Source organism: Centrocercus urophasianus, unplaced genomic scaffold, assembly GCF_019232065.1.
Source record: "Centrocercus urophasianus isolate 14NV4802_14NV808 unplaced genomic scaffold, USGS_Curo_1.0 seq_54, whole genome shotgun sequence".
In the NCBI taxonomy this organism is placed as follows: Eukaryota; Metazoa; Chordata; class Aves; order Galliformes; family Phasianidae; genus Centrocercus; species Centrocercus urophasianus.
Window position 1 is genome coordinate 786,758 of NW_024885133.1, and position 19,335 is coordinate 806,092.

The 19,335-nt window shown below is 42.0% G+C and overlaps 1 protein-coding gene across 1 annotated transcript in view; it reads left to right on the top strand.

Annotated features, from left to right (window-relative positions):
- Positions 1 to 19,335, top strand: part of CPAMD8 (C3 and PZP like alpha-2-macroglobulin domain containing 8) — a 39,726-nt gene that overhangs the window by 5,376 nt on the left and 15,015 nt on the right. The window contains exons 9-29 of the mRNA XM_042835685.1: positions 693 to 777; positions 1,034 to 1,142; positions 1,612 to 1,839; positions 2,007 to 2,177; positions 2,544 to 2,672; positions 4,592 to 4,781; positions 5,226 to 5,398; positions 5,500 to 5,649; positions 5,767 to 5,928; positions 6,996 to 7,138; positions 8,044 to 8,106; positions 10,567 to 10,798; positions 11,242 to 11,395; positions 11,999 to 12,141; positions 12,597 to 12,648; positions 13,332 to 13,630; positions 14,037 to 14,262; positions 14,774 to 14,950; positions 16,369 to 16,450; positions 17,900 to 18,056; positions 18,326 to 18,400. Of these exons, the coding sequence (XP_042691619.1) occupies positions 693 to 777; positions 1,034 to 1,142; positions 1,612 to 1,839; positions 2,007 to 2,177; positions 2,544 to 2,672; positions 4,592 to 4,781; positions 5,226 to 5,398; positions 5,500 to 5,649; positions 5,767 to 5,928; positions 6,996 to 7,138; positions 8,044 to 8,106; positions 10,567 to 10,798; positions 11,242 to 11,395; positions 11,999 to 12,141; positions 12,597 to 12,648; positions 13,332 to 13,630; positions 14,037 to 14,262; positions 14,774 to 14,950; positions 16,369 to 16,450; positions 17,900 to 18,056; positions 18,326 to 18,400 (3,200 nt within the window). The remainder of the gene's footprint in view (positions 1 to 692; positions 778 to 1,033; positions 1,143 to 1,611; positions 1,840 to 2,006; positions 2,178 to 2,543; positions 2,673 to 4,591; positions 4,782 to 5,225; positions 5,399 to 5,499; positions 5,650 to 5,766; positions 5,929 to 6,995; positions 7,139 to 8,043; positions 8,107 to 10,566; positions 10,799 to 11,241; positions 11,396 to 11,998; positions 12,142 to 12,596; positions 12,649 to 13,331; positions 13,631 to 14,036; positions 14,263 to 14,773; positions 14,951 to 16,368; positions 16,451 to 17,899; positions 18,057 to 18,325; positions 18,401 to 19,335) is intronic.

Sequence of the window (19,335 nt, forward strand, 5' to 3'; positions counted from 1 at the left end):
ATGGAGGTTTTTACTGAAGATGGAGCACCTGAGAAATAGCACACACGTCATCAGGAAATGATGGTGGTTGGACTGGATGATCTTGTAGGCCTTTTCCAACCTTGGTGATTCTCTGAAATGGAGTGTCATACTGCACAGCTCATTCATGTAATAGGGATTTAATTTAGCTTTGGAAGACTCTCAGAGATGCTTTCAGTCTGTCGGTGCTTTTCTTCCTTTCCCAGAGACTTCCTTGTAATTCTGAGCTGTTTGCCCCTTCTTGGTCTCAGAGTCCCCTGTATGATAGATGTTGTTCCACCAGCATACCACCTGTGGTTTCTGACCCAATCACACAAGCTTTTGTAGACGCTGACAGCTGCTAATATTGCACCTCCCTTCCTGATATGTTGCGAAGCAAGTTGTCCTCTTTACATTCTATCTAAGAAGGAAAGTTTGGACTCAAATCCTGGAACACAGATTTCTCAGGAAGAAGTAAAACTCTGAGGATGTTCTGCTGAGGTCTTGTCAAAGTCTTGGTTTGCTCTTCTCATTGACTCCTTCTCTGCTCAGTGATGTTCTATCCCGGTACTATTAGCGATGCTGCTCTCATCTGACCATAATCTGACCTTGTCAGAGCTGTGCATGTTATTGCTGGAACCTGGACAGCAGCATCTCCTTGAAAAATACTCTGTTATCATTTCCTTTTGTTGTAGTATTACCAAAATTTGAGTTGCTGATTGATCCACCTCGCTACATTCGTGACCTTACAACGTGTGAGAAAGGAACAGTCCACGCCAGGTAGGAGAGCACTGCAATTAAGGCTTAATTACTGTAGGTTGTAGCGCAGTCACTGCAGCTCAGATCTCATCCAGTGAGACTTTTCAGTTGATTTCCAGTGTAAGAGCCTTCATAAAACATGCTAAAAATGATAGGTTGGAAAACCTGTGCTGTTTTTTTTGTTTTCTAGATGTGCAAGTTGCACGGTGCTAGCCTTGATATACACAGGGAAACAGAAAATAGCTGGAAGTTATTCATTATCTTCTTTCCATTTCAGATATACATTTGGAAAACCAGTGACAGGAAGGTTAATTGTCAATATGACTATAAATGGTGTAGGGTATTACAGGCATGAAGTGGGACACCCTGTCCTCAAGACCACCCAGGTGAGGGAGACCATTGAGTCAGCTGCAATAAAATGCCTCATCTGTACTCTTTGAAGTTAATACTGTGACTCTAATTTGTGTCACTGATGGGAGCCTAAGAAATAAATGGGTATAGCATAGTAAATACGTATATATTACATGCTTTTACAATATATGCTGTAATTTGGGGGAAAGAGAATTTGTTGGTGTACTGTTAATCTTGTTTTAGAGCACACGGGGCTGAGGGAGAACGTGAGTGACAGATGGGGACAGAGCTGGTGCACACAATGGATGAGGGAGGAGAAACAAACCAACAAACTCTTGCTTTTATTCCTCTTTCCCCCTGCCCCCAGTAGTTCCCCCACACTACACAACCTTTAAAAATGCTGCTGCAAATTCCTGTTGAATGCCTGTGCTTTAGATTTGGCTTCTGGATGCTTTTTGAACGTGTATGCAAACTTGTGTTTCCATTCCCTGATGCACTTGGTAGATTGATGGCTCTGCTGTTTTCGATGTGTGTGTGAAAGACATGATGCCTGCTGATGTCCCAGAGCATTTTCGAGGCACAGTCAATATCTGGGCCACAGTGGTCAGCTCTGATGGGAGCAAACAGGTCACGTTCGATGACTCAACGCCTGTTCAGAAACAGCTGATTGATATCAAGTACTCCAAGGACACCAGGAAACAGTTCAAACCTGGACTGCCTTACAAAGGAAAGGTAAGATTGAGAACAGAGATAACCAACGTGTAGTTGATGCAAAATTGTACAGACCTGGCTTAAAATACGGCATCGTCTTCTGGTGTGTTTTTCCCACCTGCGGTTTCTATCGTTGACCAGAGTTGCAAACAAAGTAAAACGCGTTCTATACATGAACTGTTGTGTAGGTAGAAGTCACTTACCCTGATGGAAGTCCAGCTGACAGAGTCACTGTTCGGATTAAAGCTGAGCTCACACCGAAGGACAATGTTTACACAAGTGAGTTGGTGTCAAGAAATGGCCTCGTGGAGTTCGAAATCCCTTCCATTCCTACAGCTGCCCAATATGTCTGGCTGGAGGTGAGTGAAAGCTGTTTATGGGATTAGTGGGCTTTCATGTAACTAATCTTGTCAAACCTGCACTTGCGAGTCTTTGCTACAAACAGGAAATTAATGCCTTTTACCTTTGGCTTATTGATCTAAGTGCAGCAAATGATTGCTTTTTTTCTTACTGCCTGTGGAACTGCTGTTTATAGCCATTGTGAAAAGATACTTCTCCAAATACAGTTTAATACTGCAGTAATGGTCCAATATTTTGAGAATACTTCTGCTGTGTGAAGGCAGCAATAGAGATGAGCAGCTAAATAATATAAAATGGGAGATGGGGATAAAGTGTGAATCAGACTTTCTGTACATGAATAACATTCAGATACCACTTTTGTTAAGACCAAAGTGACAGCAATTGATGGGAGACCATCTGGGGATCAGTATCTGCCAAACTACTTGTCCATCAGTAGCTGGTACTCACCCAGCAAGTGTCACATCCAGCTCCAGGCACCAGATAAGCCTTTCCAGGTATGTTGGCTTCATGCTCCCTTATGGGAACAGCTGCATTTCTTGGCTTTCTGCACTTTGCTCTAATTAAATATTTCCAGCCACTTCTATTTCCTGGGGTGCTGGACTGTTGTTGCTTCCATTACAAAGGTTGAAGTACCTGCAAAGAAGCTCTATTACTAATATGTTATTTCTCTAGAACTCTCAGTTCAAATCCCAGCTAGGTTGTTCAGTCTTTGGGTTCTCAAACTTACCCATAATCTTGTTTTCCTGGGTAGTTTTGTAGGAGCCTCTCTAATAGCATATTCTTATAGCATATCCTTCTATATAGAAGTTGCGATGACTTTTGTCTAATGGGAAGGATCTGATTCAGCCGTGATTTCTATTGCGTGCTGGTTTACTGAGAGCTGTTTGGGATTTGCTCTGTGCCAAGGAAGATGCTCATCCCTGAGGGACTGCACGCTGCTCTGTGAAAAGCAGTGTGGAATGTGGCAATACTTGCACAGAGTTCTCTGTTATCAGCAGAGCTGTCAGGTTGGTTTCAGTCTCCTGGTATCTAAATAAGAGCGTTTTTTATCACTGCATTTCATGGTAGTTTAATGGGTAATTAATCTTCTGCAAGTTTCCTGAGGTATGGAAAGGGGATTATACGCTACTAATCTGAACACATTGTTCTTATTATAACCTGATTAGAACTAATTCTTCTGTGGGAAAGCTAGGAGTTGGATGACCAGCTGATGTGGGAACTGTTTCCCTGCTTTGCCAACTCTTACTGGGTGTTCCAATTAGCTGCATTCATTTTTTAATGGATTGTTTCATCATTTCCACTGGGGAATTCTTAATACTTCAAATATGTAATGTCACGAGGTACTTCTTGGACTCTGTGGCATTCTGATTGCATTTAACCATTGCTAGTTACTTGTGTTCAAGTCCTTGCCTCCTTGGTTTATGCTGTTAGTGCTAAAGAAAGATGTTTTTCAAAACATTATTGAAATTTAACAGTTCAGTTTAGTCTTAGGCAGGCTTTGTTATGCTTTGAATGGTAGGAGGATCAGGAATGGCATTTGATGAAGAAATCCTGCATAACATAAGTCTTCATAATCCAGAATCGAGAAGTTTGTGTTTTCGTAGGAAAGCTGGCTGTGTTTTACTCAGGCTTTAATCATTCCTACTGACCTGACAGAATGCTCTCCCAGTAGCAGCTTGGCAACATGTGGGTGATTTTCTGTCTCCAGGGTATTCAGTACTAAGCAGGTAGCTCTGGGTTTGGGGCTTCAGTGCAGGAAGTCGCTGTGCTGCTCTGATGCCCTTTGCGGGCAGCAGATGTGTTTATCCAGGAGAAAAAGGAGCTTGCTTCCTTGTTTGCTTGTATGTCTGACAGCTCCTTGAGTTCCTGACAGATTGATAACAAGACTTGTGTAATTTGAAAGCATTTTCAGATCTATTCCCAGTAGTTTCAAGCCGTGCTCGTTATTTGAATTAGCATTTGTCATGTGAAAGTAGTCACGATATATAATCTCAATTAAACAGCAAAGATGATCAAACACATCTCTTCCCACCCCCATCACATCTTTCTGGGTTGGGCTAAACCACTGAAGAGATGTCTAAAATTCAACCAATTCTGACAGCTGCTCTGTGCCAAAAGGCTTAACTTTCAGGATTCCAGAGATTCCTTTATTGTTTTCATTAATGCATGCAACCCCCCGGCCCATTCTCTTGCTAGATCTGCAGGCAGTGAAGAGCTGAACACAGAACTCCTTTTACTATGAAGGAAGTCAGTCCGTGCAAACAGTGCTAGTGCAGTGTTCTGTCTGTGCATACATTTATTAGGAGGGTCGCATCTCCTTTGGTCTGAAACCCAAATGGATTTCTGTATTTTATAAATGAAAAGCATGCCTTGTAGAAGACCAGATCTTTTGCTTTTCCGTCTCTGAGTGCAGGTAGGAGAGGAGGCTTGGATTGCAGTGAAGTCCACATGTCCTTGCAACTTCACTCTACATTATGAAGTGGCATCGCGAGGTAACATTGTCCTTTCAGGGCTGCAGCCCAGCAACATCACTCAGCAGAGGAGCAAAAGAGACACGATTCCCTTTGAGAAGAGCATGGATGTCACTCATTTCCCAGGAGCAGGTAGTTAGTGTCAGAAACACGAGCTCTATCTGATTTCCAGGAAAAAAAATGCACTGTTCTGCAAACCTTAAGCATGCTTCTCCGAATTGGATGCCCCCTAATAAAAGGCATAGAGTAACTGTGCAAGAGAGGTGGGGATAACTTGCTTGATAGCTTCACTACGTGTTTCCTTGACTTTATATTATTAAGAACACTGGATAATCACTCTATATCCATCTTTTCCATACCACTCATGTTATGAATACTAACTGCCTATTGTCTTACATAAGACAGAGGGAGGGGAAGGAAGGGCAAAGATGTAGGGCCCAAAAAGATCTCATGCAGCAGGAGCATGGGAAGAATGCAGGTCCTTGGTGGGGAGTTCTGTGCCTTGCATCATTTGGAAAGGGTGGGGGGAGGGTGGCTTTATGAATAACACTGCCATTTCTACCATTTGTGTTTTAGCACCTACCGATACCCCTGCAACAGAGGTTGAAGTCTGCATGACCTTCCTCCATTTCTCAGTATCTCACAACATGGCTCCCTTGGGCCGTCTTCTGGTGTATTACGTCAGGGAGAATGGAGAAGGGGTCACAGACAGCCTGCAGTTCTCCGTGAAGCCCACCTTTGAGAATCAGGTATTGGCAGCTAACGGAGAGGAGGGGACAGCGGCTCATTGCTCCTGGTTTTCTTCTGCTGAACACAAGCCGAGATGATGAGTTTAATGTTAAATTCCTAGGTTGCAGTGACTCTTTCAGCCAATGAGACCAGACCTGGTGATGTTGTGAACATCAAGGTCAGAGCTGCAAAGTCAAGCTGTGTTTGCATTGCCACTGTGGATAAGAGCGTCTACTTGCTGAAGACAGGTTTTCAGCTGACAGCCAGTCAGGTAAAATGAAGCTGAAGGCACTGCTGTCTTTCTCTCTTAATGCCAGTGTCTGCACTGTGCCTTTAGTGAGCAGCCTCCCTGCTTAAGAAGGGTGCTCTCTTCCCTTGTGCCATGCAGGTTTTCAAGGAGCTGGCAGAGTACGATGTATCCGATGCCTTTGGAGCCCCAAAGGAGGAAGGGCACTTCTGGTGGCCAGGCATGTCCTCACGTCGACGCCGTAGATCTTCTGTCTTTCCCTGGCACTGGGATGTCACCAAGGATGCTCGCTTCGCCTTTACAGTAGGAAGCATCAGCCTCAATTCTCTGGAGTGTCTTGTTGCTGGATTTTTTATGTTCTTTATGTGGGCTTCGCATACTGACCGCTCCTAGAGATAGACTGGGCTAGAGAAACAACGTTGCTTGTTTAATCTTTTAGGCTCTTTCCATTTTTTATCTGTGCAACTGCTAATAGTAATGATCTCTTGTCTTTCCCTTCCTTTCATCCTTTCTGCATATTTAGCTGAATTGTTTTATTATATTCTCTTAAAACCCCCAATCTCCCACATATTCTCCATCTCATAATCATGAGCTCAACTCCTTATTTAATACCTTCTGCTGCAGGAGCCGTTGCTCCTTCTCCACTCCATGATCTGTTGAGGTTTTTGTTCTGATGTGTTTTTTGTTTTGTTTTTTTTCTCTTGCTGAGAGGCAGAAACTATTGGGAAAAGAGCCACGTGTTTGTAGCTTGTGTGCACACTGTGTGTACCTGATTCATAATAGTTGAGTGTGTGTGCGAGAGAACAAAGCCCGTGGTGCCTTTGGAGTCTGGGAGCTGCTGTCTCTTATGAATAAGTGCATTTAGGGGACAGAACTGGCAGACAGAGTGAATTCTGTGCTCTTCCTGTGAAGCTGTGCGGGCAGTTTCCATTTTGCTTGGCATTTCTGGTGGAGCAGAGCTGGGCATGTCTGACACGAGATGCCTGCTGACTGCAGCAGAACACTCTGGAAACTTTGAGGAAGGGTAAAAAGCCGTAATGTAATATTCCAGGGGAGAAATATGTGGAATAATTTTTCACCTGTAGTTACCTGACAGTTAGACACGTTCCCAGTAGTGTTAGATATTGGTGAAATGCATTTTTCAAGCAAACAAGAGCTTTCTCATAAAAACCTCTGCCTATAAATATTTTTACATTAATGGTCATTTTAATTTTCTATAAAGCCTTGAGAAAATCCTCACATTTCAATTGAACTTTACTCATAAATGTCAGAATAAGGTTGGAGGGATTCTACTCAGAGAAGTTCTTATTGGTACCCACTTGATTCTTTTTTTCTCTTTCTTCTTTATTGCCTTCATTTTTATTACCTAGGAAACCGGCTTGGTTGTAATGACAGATACAGTCAGCTTAAACCACAGGCAGAATGGAGGCATGTACACAGACGAGGCTGTCCCAGCTTTTCAGCCTCACACTGGGACATTGGTGGCTACAATGCGTTCTAAAATGGCACAGAGGTAACTTTCATTTATTTATTTTCCCCACCCCTCCAAGGAAATGTCTCCATTGAGACCAAGTGGTTGGGAACCAACCTTCAGTGGTCTCGATGGATCTAATGAAGATCACAGCTGACAGCACTTCATTTTTGTACTGAGCTTAAATCAATCCTGGAAGAAGGCCAAGTAATGTTCTTTGAAAGGACCATTTGAAATTCTTTGATTTGTTTCCTGTGAATTAGTTGCTGCTTGTCAGTGTGTGCATGCTAGCCCTGACTTTGCAGAGATGCTCCCTACTCAGGTGGTGGTCAAAATAGAGAACATGAGGGACTTCATGAGGAAAAGGCCATGAAGTGCTGCAAGTAATGCTGCAAAGTGAGGATGTGCCTTCCCTTTCCATTTCAAACCAACTGATGGTTTCATTTTAAGTGGGGTGAGTTTTGGAGATTGGTTAAAAATAAAAAGGTAATGAAACATCACATCCAGAAAACCAGAACAAATCGTGAAAATATTAGAGATCAAGGTAATTGCAAGTGGGAGAAGGAGAGGGGAATGTGAGGTAGTGAGTTGCAGTAATTGATTTTAGTAAGGCCCTGTGATGACATTGTGGGAGGTCGTGTACTGTAGATATTTCCTTTGGTTTTGCTTGATGAAAGAATTTGGACTTATACACATTAAAAACTTTTTTTTTTTTTAAGATTATTTGTACCCCCGGACTGTTAAGTGTGTGCACACAATGAGTTGGGAAGGCTCTGTGATTTGTGAGATGAATTATAACCCTTCACTTTGACATTATTCTGTGCTAGATAGAGTTTGGTTTGATCACCTGAGCTGCGTTGGGCTGATAACACCAACTCAACCACCTGATGTCCAAACTGTCTGCTGAAAAGAGTTTATTGCCAAAGGTTTATTTCTTGTTCCAGCAGAGCAGAGAGGAGAAAAAGAACCTTCTTTCCAGAGACATGGATATGGCACTGCCTCAACGTCAGGTACTAATGGGAAATTGCTTTAGTTACACCCAGTGGGTTCTGTCCTATTCAAGCAGTGTCCTTCAAAGCACGCTGGAGCTACAGCGTTGTTTTGATTTTCATTGTTTTTCATCATTAGTGCTTTAATCAGTAATCTTTCTTCATAACAGTAATCCAGAAATGTCTCCTTCACTGTTGCAAGTGCTGGCGTTGTTTTCCACGTCTGTTCTAGCATCAGTTGCAGTGCTGTAGTGATAAAATGGTCTCGGAGTGATGTGCACATGGAGGTGGAGGCAGAAAGATGCTTCTGTGAGTGCTGCTCATGCACCACTGGGTGTTCTGTACCAACTGCTTCCCAAATTGCACTGAGTCCCTGTTTTCTCTTTCATCTCCCTCTAATCTTAATTTATTACCTGACAAATCTTGGTTTCCACAACTGGAATTAAAATGAATGGCAGATAATGATCTTTACTAGAAACAGCACATCTAGGATTATTTGAAGCAGTCGTTGAAAAACTTCTACAGGTTTGCAAATAAACTTCACTCTCAATAAGTGTTTATAAATTAAATTTGACAAGAACTTGCAGCAAGTGTATTCAAATCTGCTCAATTGAGCATGAAATATGCTTTGTAGAAATACACAAAGAATTCCAGAAGTGCCTCTTTGGGCCTCAGCAAGCTGGGGCAGTTAATTATGAGTAGGAGAGCGTGGAATAAAAAGTTGCGTTTTTCTCTACTTCATTTCACTAGAAGCAACTGAGCAGAGCATCGCTTGCTTTCCCCTCCTTTGAGCAGGAAGACTTTATTTTTTTTTTTCCTTCTACCATTTATAATTATAATATGAAAAAAAAAAAATCCCCCCAAAACAAAGCCTCACATCGACTTCCCAAACCAATTCTAACAATCCTTAGAGCCAGGCTGGAGGGTCGAATGGCTGGAAATGTGTGTGTGCTTTGGCCCCCCGCCCAGAAGAGTAAGTGCCCTCATGTGTGAAAATAATGTTAATGCTGGTTGTGGGCTGAAATCCCAGTGGAAGGAACATCAGCTGCAACAAATTGTCCGGTTAAACAGGCTGGAGTGCTGCCAGCCCTGGAGGTAGGACACCCTTCTGCTTATTCTGCAAGGCTGAAGTCTGTTGCAAGTGCTGACTACTGAGCTCCAGTTAGTGACAACCTAAATATTGAGGAAATTACACTTTTTTCTATTATAGTATCCATCCACAGAGCAGTGTGTGATGCACTGCCTGTTCACTGAGTTATAACAGCAGCTTAGGCTGACTGAAAATTACAAAGAGTCGCTTTGGGTGGTGGAAGTCGAGATGCCTCACTGGTGCCTGACATTTGAATGGACTTCTGAGCTAAAAAGCAGCAAAGGCACAACTCTTGAGTTTGTTCTGGATGTGGCTCAGCAGGTATTGCAGCACTGAAGAGCAGTGTGTTATGCTGTAAAGTTTATTCTGAAGAACCTGCTTTCTTGCTTTCTGTGCCAACTAAGATGGATGTTGCTCCAAAAGATGATGAAGCTAGCAGCAAATGTATCAAGCTCAGAGAAATAAACAACGGCTTGAGAGGAAACAACCTTAGGGTGTACTCATAACTGCACCAGTCATCCTGCCAGCTGAGCCATGAAACAGCTTTTGTTCTTGCTTTAGATGAAATGTTTTCTGTTCCAGGCAATGACAGACCTCCTTTGCAGGAGGGAAATCGTGATATCTGCAAAACAAAATTGAATTTCTATTATTATGGAGCGTGGAGGAATATAGCAGTTTGTGATACCCTATGGATGCACAGCAGGGCTGAATAGTCAGAATATAAATCTTCGGTAATTGGTATCAAAGCTCTCTTGAAGAAAATGACACTCTTGGAAATTCTGTCAGTCAGGCATTCTAAAAGGCAACCAACCAAAATACTCCCGATCAAAACATGCCCTCATGCACAGGCCATTGCTGAACCTCAGGTGTGGGAAAGTTCTACTTTAGCCTTATGTTCAAGTGCAGTCTTTAATGTGGCAGTGTACAGAAGAACAGTGGATTCCAACAAAAACTGCTTTTATTTCATCATATCAAATATAATATATACAAATATATACAAAATAATATAACTTATTGTTGGACTGTTTTTAGCTAGGATTCTGTTGTGGGTTTTTTTTCAGTGCGCTTCCCTGTAAGGAAAGTGTCCCTCTAGTGAGGGTACAAATTCTTCTACAGCTTTTAATCCAGTAAGCGTCTGTGTTACTGTGCTCTGCAGAAGCCACTGCTTGCTGTTCTCCTTATAAATGCTTATAGTTATCCAAAATCTTGCCACTTAGCAGGAAGAAATCGAGCCCTTTATAAGCTGCTGCTCAAAGCAGGTACTGATGTGAAGCTGTACGCTTGGATATGGAGGGAAACACCCAAAATGTTTGGCTCTGTGTGCTTTAGCATCATTCTAATGCACTTCGTTAAGCTGATTAACCCATTTTCTTCCCTGTTTTCTTTGGCAGTGATACATCAGGAGAAGCAGAGCTGCACGTGGAAGTGCCAGACTCCATCACTACATGGATAACCGAAGCTGTGGGCCTTTCTGAGGAGGAGGGGTTGGGCATTGCCAATCAAACAGAGCTGAAGACCTTTAAGCCTTTCTTCATCGATTTCACGTTGCCATACCACGTCATCCGAGGAGAACAGACCAAAATCCCATTGACTGTCTACAATTACTTATCTGTCTGCGTAGAGGTAATGGTCCTCTTTGTTCCTGTTGCTAAGTCAGTAAACTGTGGGTTATGGTCAACCATCTCTGAGCTGTAGACAGTGTATAAGGATAACAGAATGATAAGCTCAGAATGAGTGCTTTGAAAATAGAAGTACTGCTTCTTCAGTGCTAATAAAATCACTGCTTTATTTACTTCTACCTTGAAACAACTGTGGTGGCTTTGTGATGCTTCAGAAATCCAAATATTGAAAAATGTAGGGAAGAGGATGAGAAAGATCACTCTGAGCCACTGCATTTCCTTCACAGTCAGAAAGCTGCTGACTGGAAGTAGTTTGCTTCAAAAGAACCTCTTTCAAGGTGTTTTCTGCAGTGCTTTATCTGCTTGGTTCTTGTGGAATCATTCTGAACTGCAGGTGAAGTTTCACAGATGTAATCCACCATAAATGACCCTCATAAATTTTTGCAGGTACACGTGAAGATTTCTGTTCCGAAAGGCATAAAGTTTGTTGGGCATCCTGGGAAGCACCATCTGACAAGAAAGAAGTGCGTTGCCCCCGGGGAAGCTAAACCCACCTCTGTTGTTTTGTCCTTCAGCGAGCTTGGACTGAGCAACATCACTGGTAGTACAGAGATAAAAAACAGCTTGTTCCTTCAAGGAGTTTCACAAATGTTTCTTCTTCTTTCAGAAGAAATGTTTTCTTCCTCCAGTGTCCCAAAGTAGAGCTATTATTTCACTTGCTGCCAGCTTAGCTTTCTAGTCGTGTTTGTTTCTTACAAACTGATCTGTAACTGCAATGTGCTGTAGGGTCCATACGAGCAAAATTCAGCAGATTCCCTGGTTAATTTTCCTGTTGTGTGGTATCTCACTGTGTATAGTTGTGATCTGTTACATCTTCCTGAAAAGATTGGAGTAAATTTTTAAACAAGAGAATAACAAGAAATTCTGTACACCTTCCAAGAAAATAATTGTCAATAGCAAAAACTGTGCAGCTCAGGGAACGAGGGAGGAGTTCCTGTATTCCCTGCGACTGTTAAAATATTGCCCAATTCTGGATGTGACCATCCAGGCATTTAAGTAATAAAATGACATAAAAGGTGTAATTAAAAGCATTTGATGAGTTGTTAGTCAACTGCATCTAATTAGTTTAGATAAACGCTTTGGATTCCTGTGGATCAGGGAATCTGTCTTGAAATCTCTGCTGCTTTTCCCTTCTGTTTCTTAGCAAAAGCTTTTGCTTATGGTGGAACTAATTGCTGTCAGAATGGGATGCAGACCTTAAAGAATGGCAAGCACTCAGAGGACAATTATGTGGACAAAAGGACCCCAGTTGGAGTGGATTATGTTCGCAGTAGTGTTGTTATTGAGGTAGGAAAAATACATGTTTGTAATAACTCAGGAAAAAAAAAAAAGCCCACAATGTGTGTTTGGGCAAATCGTGAAAGTGTTTAGGTGATGTCTGTGAACAGATCTGTGAGAACCATCGGATTTATGGCATGCTTGTATGATTGGGAATCATCAATGTTTGTGATACAAGAGGGGCCCCTTTGGTTCTGAGTTCGTGCTGATGAATTTCCATTACTGCTTGAATATAAAAGGATAGAAATTGTACTGGGTTTGATTGCTCTGTTAGTCTGAGAAATGTGCTGTGAGGTTCACTGGTGGAGGTTGGTGTATCTGTAGCTAGCAGCACGTGGTGTGATACCTTTTCTGTACAGGATGTAAAACACTGTACAGCGTCAGAATATTGTTTGTGTTTTGTAAGTAAAGCTCAGGTTGGCAGTGACAGCTAATGTTACATATGAATTTCTGTCTTTATGTAGCCAGAAGGGCTGTCAAGAGAGTACACCTACAGTGTGTTCTTCTGCCCAAATGGTAAGCTTGTGATTTAAATGAGGTAATACCAAGTGCGTTTGATTGAGTTGTAAATAGGAAGATGTGGCTTCATCCCGCGGGAGCGGGGAGGGGAATCTTTATTTCTGTGTCTGATTTATGAGTTGCGTTGTGTAGAAGGAGCTTTTTGAATGGAGCCCTTCTTACCTGGCTGGCTAATTACGAATTTGCTCTAACTGCCCAAGTAACTTCTGGAAATGGCAATTAAATTCCTTTACTTCATGAAACAGTTTGAGTATTCAGCACTGTGGACAGAAGCTGTGGCTGTAGTCTATTTTCAGTTGATGTTTCAAAGTCCAGCTCTGGAATCAGTGCGTTCTTTCTACTGGAGATTTGGATAGCTCAAACAGAGCTCCTCTGGCTAACAGAGATGCTTTTGACTGCTTGATTAGAACTGAAAAATCTCTTGAGTGCTTCACGAGGGGTCCACCAGAGCAGTTGCAATTGAAGGATCTTCTATATTGGAAAGGAGTAGAGGATGGGAAGGAACATCAACATACGTTTTTATAGTTTTGAGAGAAGTGGGGGGAGAAGGAATGCATACTTGGGATAGGTTTGTTTGTTTAAATTTTAGCAGTTAGCTGTGGAATAAATTGGTGGAATTTTTTGTTTTAAGTATGGAAGGTGAACTCTAATGCATAAACATCCCGTTTTTTTCTGACTAGAGAAAATTCACATTTCTACACCTAACAAATATGAGTACCAATACATGCAGAAGCCTGCCCAGATGACACATTTCGACATCGCAGTGAAGGCACACAACGATGCTCACGTGGCACTGTCCTCTGGTCCCCATGACATGGCAGAGATGACAGAAATTGTTATTGGTGGGCACCAAAATACTAAAACGTGGATTTCCATCAGCAAAATGGGTGAGCCAGTGGTCAGCAGAGACACAGCTGGTATCCTGTCCTGGGATGAATTCCGCAGCTTCTGGATCAGCTGGAAAAATGGAATTATTCAGGTACTGAATTCCTCTGTGTAACAGTCTGTGGAGTCCCTTGCTTCTATAAGAGGATTTGGAGCATACATGTGGCAGAGTTTCATTAGTTATGTTGCTGCCTTCTTCCTTTGTCTGTGTTAAGTCTCTCTCAGGCTGTTTGGACCTGAACACGTTTGCTTACCACATTATGCCCTCAGGACCTTTTGTCTTCAATGTTCTCAGTGCTAAATCTGCTTGGAGGTCAAGTCTATGTACTTCTCATTAAACTTTCCTGTATTCTTTTTTTTTGTGAGTGGGAAAGAGAAAGATACTGGTCCGCTTACAGTATTCTCTGCTGCACACATAGGTTACTGCATCCAAGGACAGATAACAGGCTGATTTCACATGCATGGGTTGTTGGAACTGCATGACTTCTTGTTCCTTTCAGGTTGGCCATGGTACTCGGGTGCTAAATGAATCTATTATTGTGGAGTGGACAGTCCCCAAGCAGTTCGAGGTGAAGTACATTGGCTTTTCCACAGGCTGGGGGTCAATAGGAGAGTTTAAAATTTGGAGGAAAGAAGAGACTGATGAAAATCACAATGAAGCATTTACTCTTGGAGTTCCCCACAACATAATTCCAGGATCAGAAAGAGCTACAGCTTCAATAATAGGTATCAATTGTGAGGAGGTATCCTTGGGTATTAATTATCAAATACAAGGAGATACTTCCATCTGTTACTTGCTTCTGACCAATATTTGAGTAATATGGACAGGATAAAGTAGTCTTAGGCAGTTTATAAAGATAAATGCTGCTTAATTATCAATCACTTGATTGAACCGTGTTTGTGATGATGGCAGTTAAAGCAGATACTCTCTAAGGACTTTGCAGATGACTTGTCTGCTGTAATTCATAGTATTCATTTCATTGTCATAATCACATATTGTACTAACTGCATTCTAAACTAGTCAATTAGTCACAGCTCTGACGTTTCTTCTTTATTCCAGCAAAAGCTTGAAGAGATAAGGCTGAACATTTGAAGGACTTCCCTTTTATTCTACAATTTAGCTGACTGTGTAGCCAGTAGAAATTAGTGTAGTGTTTAATTCTGCTTCATCATGTGACATAAAAAGAAGCGGAGCATGATTCCTTGGTTTTGAACCTATCTCCTCTTCTTTAACCAGGAGATGTGATGGGTCCTACATTAAACAACTTGGACAATCTTCTGCGATTACCATTCGGCTGTGGAGAGCAGAACATGATCCACTTTGCTCCTAATGTTTTTGTCCTGAAATATCTGCAGAAAACCAAGCAACTCAGTCAAGAGGTGGAAAGTGAAGCTACTGATTACCTTGTTCAAGGTAAACCGTTAAATTTACAGTTTGTAGAAGGAGAAAAGGCTTCTAAGTCAGAAAGGAGTTTTGCTCTTACTAATGGAGGGCGTCTCAAGTGATGGGGAGTCATCATTTTTTGCAGGAGTCTCTCAGGTTAATAGATTTTGATGGCCAGATGTTTTCCCCTGATACATAGCTGCCTTTCCCTTCGGTTACTCCTCATTTATACACTTGTTTGTGGGTTTTCTGCTTTTTAGCACGTGTATATTTGGGTAACTAGTTTCTGTGTTTACAAATTTCAGAAAGTGACAGAAATCTAAATGTAGTCAATGTACATATTTAGTTCTTTTTGTCGTCTTCCTGAATTGTCTTTCTAGCCCTTTAGTCACAACATCAGAGCTCTTCTCTGAACTTTGCCAGTTTATCAGTGTCTCCTTGGTAACAATGTGCACAGTTTAAGTTTGCATGCAGAGCAGTTATCCTAGAGGCATGTGATGAAGGTGCTTTTCTGTCCTTGTTGGTGGCCTGTCCTTTCTCTTTAAGCAGCTCATAGCAATCTGTCTTTTTATGACTGTTTTTCTCAGTGTTTGTTTGGGAAGAGTCGCTTGCAAATTCATTTGTAACTAAATGCAATTCTCAGGTGCAATAAGAACTTGGGGATGATTAATGAAAACAAGAATGACCCAAGGAGGCAGCTATCTCATGTGTGAGTCAGATAATAGCCATGTCATGAAATCAGAGGTGACAGGGTTAGGCAGTTCTCCTATGAAAATATAAACATAAAATGTAATCTGTAATTTATTTATTGTTTTCAGCAGCAAAAGACTGGTGCTGCTTCCTCCAGCTGTTTTGTTTGTGATCTGTTGTGTTTGCTGATAGTAGTAACACATAGGGAATTTTTTTAATAGTCATTTTTTCCTTTTCATTATCATTTGGTTCTGTTTCTTTTCATGAATCTGCAAACTTTCCAGGTTTTTGGCTCCAAGCTCTGCCTGTTAATCAGCCCTTACAGAAAAAGTCCTTAAGAGATTTAAAACCCTGTGCTTATTGGAGCCCTGTCAAGTCCAAAGTTGAGATGAGTCTCTTTGCTCACTCTGGAGGTCTTTTGTGACTTACTAAAGCCAGAATTTATTTTTTAATATATAGTGTTTCAGAAACTTGAAGTTCTACTGTCGATGGATCTCTTGCTTAGCAAGAGATTAGGAGCTGGAGAAATAATGGTTCATTCATTTGTGTCCCAGAGATGCCTGCAGTCTTGTAGTAGATGTTTGCCTGCACAGATTCCTGAATGCGCTGCTCTGTCAAACGCAGCAGAACAAGAAGTTGCCTCGGGCAGCAGAATCCCTTGCAGTAGTGCCAGATGGTCCGAATCTTCATTCACTTTAAATGCTTGCTTTGCTCCGTGTGAGGATTTTGGACTCCCACAATTCTTTCTCAACTTGCAGGCTACCAGCGCCAGCTGACCTACAAGAGGCAGGATGGCTCATACAGCGCGTTTGGCGAGAGGGATTCCTCGGGGAGCATGTGGTGAGCTGCTATTTAAATGGGGTTAGGAAACTCAGTGTTTGCTAAATGGGAAAACACACCATTGGCAAAGAAAAAAAGAGTCGTTTTCCAGCTTCCATCGTGGTGTCACATAGTGTGGAACAGAAATAATGCTCCGTGACTGTAGGCTTACTGTTGAAGTGCTGCTGGATGCTCGTACTACATGAGTAGGTGTGCTGTAATTGCTTCAAGACTCACTGGAAGTTCAGATGGTCTCATCTGCCACTGTCTGTGCTTTAGGTGCTCGTGTTTGCTCTACAGGAATTGGAGTAGCAATACCTGAGGCACTTCAAGCACCTAATTCCATCAGGAAAAACGGGGCTTCACCTGAAGCACGTACAGAAAGCTTGCTGTCTCTGGAAGCAGTGGAGATTTCTGCCAGCGTAGAAAACAAACAGAGCAATCTTTAAGTGCTTTGTATCCCCTTGCGTGTGAAATGGAATGGTATAAATTTGTGCCCTGAGAATGGGAAGTACAGGGTCCTCCAAAGTGGAATGAAATGAGAACCAGAGATCGTGATCCTGGGGAATAAGCTCATCTCACTGATGCCCTCCTTAAGGAACCATGGCCCTCCTTAAGGCAGTGTTTCACATCTTGTAGATTCCGTTCGTTAGTTTATGCTGCCTTTTGGCTTCTCCATCTACTCTCATTTTGCTTTAAACTGATTGTGAACTCATCAGAGGGGAAATACTACTTCTATGGGGCTGTTGCCTCGCTGTTTTTAAGATAGTGAACTTTTATCTCAGATCTGGCATCTCCCATTCCCCCGATGTAAAACACAGTGACACAGAATTACTTAACACTCAAAAAATCCTTTGCCAGGCAGCATGTCTTCTACCCTCCCATTCCTCAGGGCCCTATAAAACGAATGATTCAATCTCCCAAAGCTGGCCAGAGTTTGTTCTAGTTGCGTGTCAGAGGTTTAGAATTCCAAAAACACTTCTATTGCCTTCTGAAGACTTGATTCTGTATGAAGTCTAGCAGAGCCTTACATTTCAATAGTGGCTCTGGATTTTTTTCTTTTTTTTTTCTTTTTTTTTTTTTTTTCAAATTAAGACAGTAACAAAATTGGAAAACTTATTCATCTTTCTCCTTTGTAAATATCTGTAAAGGCAGCAGCTTTTAACTTTAAGGTTTTAATAACTTGAAGGTAATTGAAGCATCTAAAAAGGGTAATTGAATTTCAGTGTCATAACTAAAACAGGCGTATCTTCCTGTCACGCTTTTCAATGTAATTTGTTGACCTTTAACCCTGCTCTTGTTCAGTGGATAGAGCAGTTTTTGAGCCTTCATATGCCATACTTTTTTAAACAATGCTGAGCTTTTTCCCCACAAGATTTTCATAATTTGTGCTTTTGCTGTTGTTTTCCCTTTATTTGTACACGACTCTGAGGTAGTTTGGTCACTGAGGATGGGGGTTTGTATTTACAGGCTGACAGCATTTGTCCTCAAGTCCTTTGCACAGTCCAGGGGCTTTATTTTCATTGACCCAAAAGAACTCACAGCTGCAAAGGAGTGGATCATTCAGCATCAGAAGGAAGACGGCTCTTTTCCTGCTATGGGCAGGATTCTGAATAAGGACATTCAGGTAAAGACTAAAAAATAACAGTAGGTGCATTTTTAAAGATACTCCCAAAGCAGCAGTGGATGAAGTTTCCTTACGCCTGATATAAATAGTGGTCTCGAATGGCAAAGGTAACTTAGGAAGAACCAGGAGTTTCAGTGTGCTCCCAGGCTATTGCTTGGGAAGGAAGCTACAGCAGTGGGTTGGGTTCCTGACTTCCATACTTATTGCCTATTCAGCATCCTTTCCTCCAGTTTTTTTATCTCAGTGACTTTGTCTTCTTTTCCCCCCAGGGTGGAATCCATGGTAAGATCTCCCTGACAGCTTACGTGGTTGCATCTCTTTTGGAAACAGGTGTAACTTCTGAGGTAACAGAAACTGAGAGCAGCTCTTGTTCTGCATGTCCTAAAAATCCTCACTCTTGCCTTTAGCTTGATTTTGTTGTTGCTATTTTTGAGGTTCCCTACTCGTTAGAATGATTGCACTCGTGTAACTGAGGCTGTTTGAAAGCCTTGAGTGGGGGAAAAATAAAAAAATAAAAGTTCTGAAGTGCTCACAGTAATTTTCTGCCTCCCTGACAGCTCTGTCTCCCTCTGAGAAGTGATGTGATGCTCTCCCGGGGCTGCTGTGCATAGGACAGCCCCAGCACTTTTATTTGCTGGAAGTGCAGTTTCTGTAGGGCTAATGGCTTTCCTAGAGGAGATTTGCAAGTGTTGCTAATGATCTTAGCTAGGAAATGAGGAGGGGAAGGTTAGTGCCACAGGGAAATCAAAGGAAACCAAATTACATCAAGTCCAATTAAATTGTTTCTATAAATTATCAGAGCTACGTTCCTGCATGGTGAGGTCATTGAGGGAGTTAATAAAACATGTTTGTTGGCTGCAGGGACCCCTGGGAACCTTGGCCTTTATTATCCTCTGGCGCCTGCTAGACGCACCAGAGTGTCAGGAACGCCATCAGACGTACAGCAAAGAGCTCGTGCTGCTCTGTTCATCCACTGCCCTGCAGCAACATGACATCTATTTTCAGCTTTAAGGAGAATAAATTCATCTCAGGATGGGCGTAGATGATTTGTGCTATGCTGTTTGATCCTGTTGTTCAGTGTGTGATGTGTGGCTTTTCTTAAGGAAAGTGTTGGTGTCATTCTACAAGCTGTGTTTCCTACTTGTTTCTTCATGGGTGCAAAGTCCTGAGAAAAGCAGTGATTCCAACTCTGTCCACTGATGGGAAGGAGTGAATGAATTCTTTTTTTCTGCTTTATTTTTGCATGCAGACCTTGCTTTACCTGTTATGCTGTTCATAT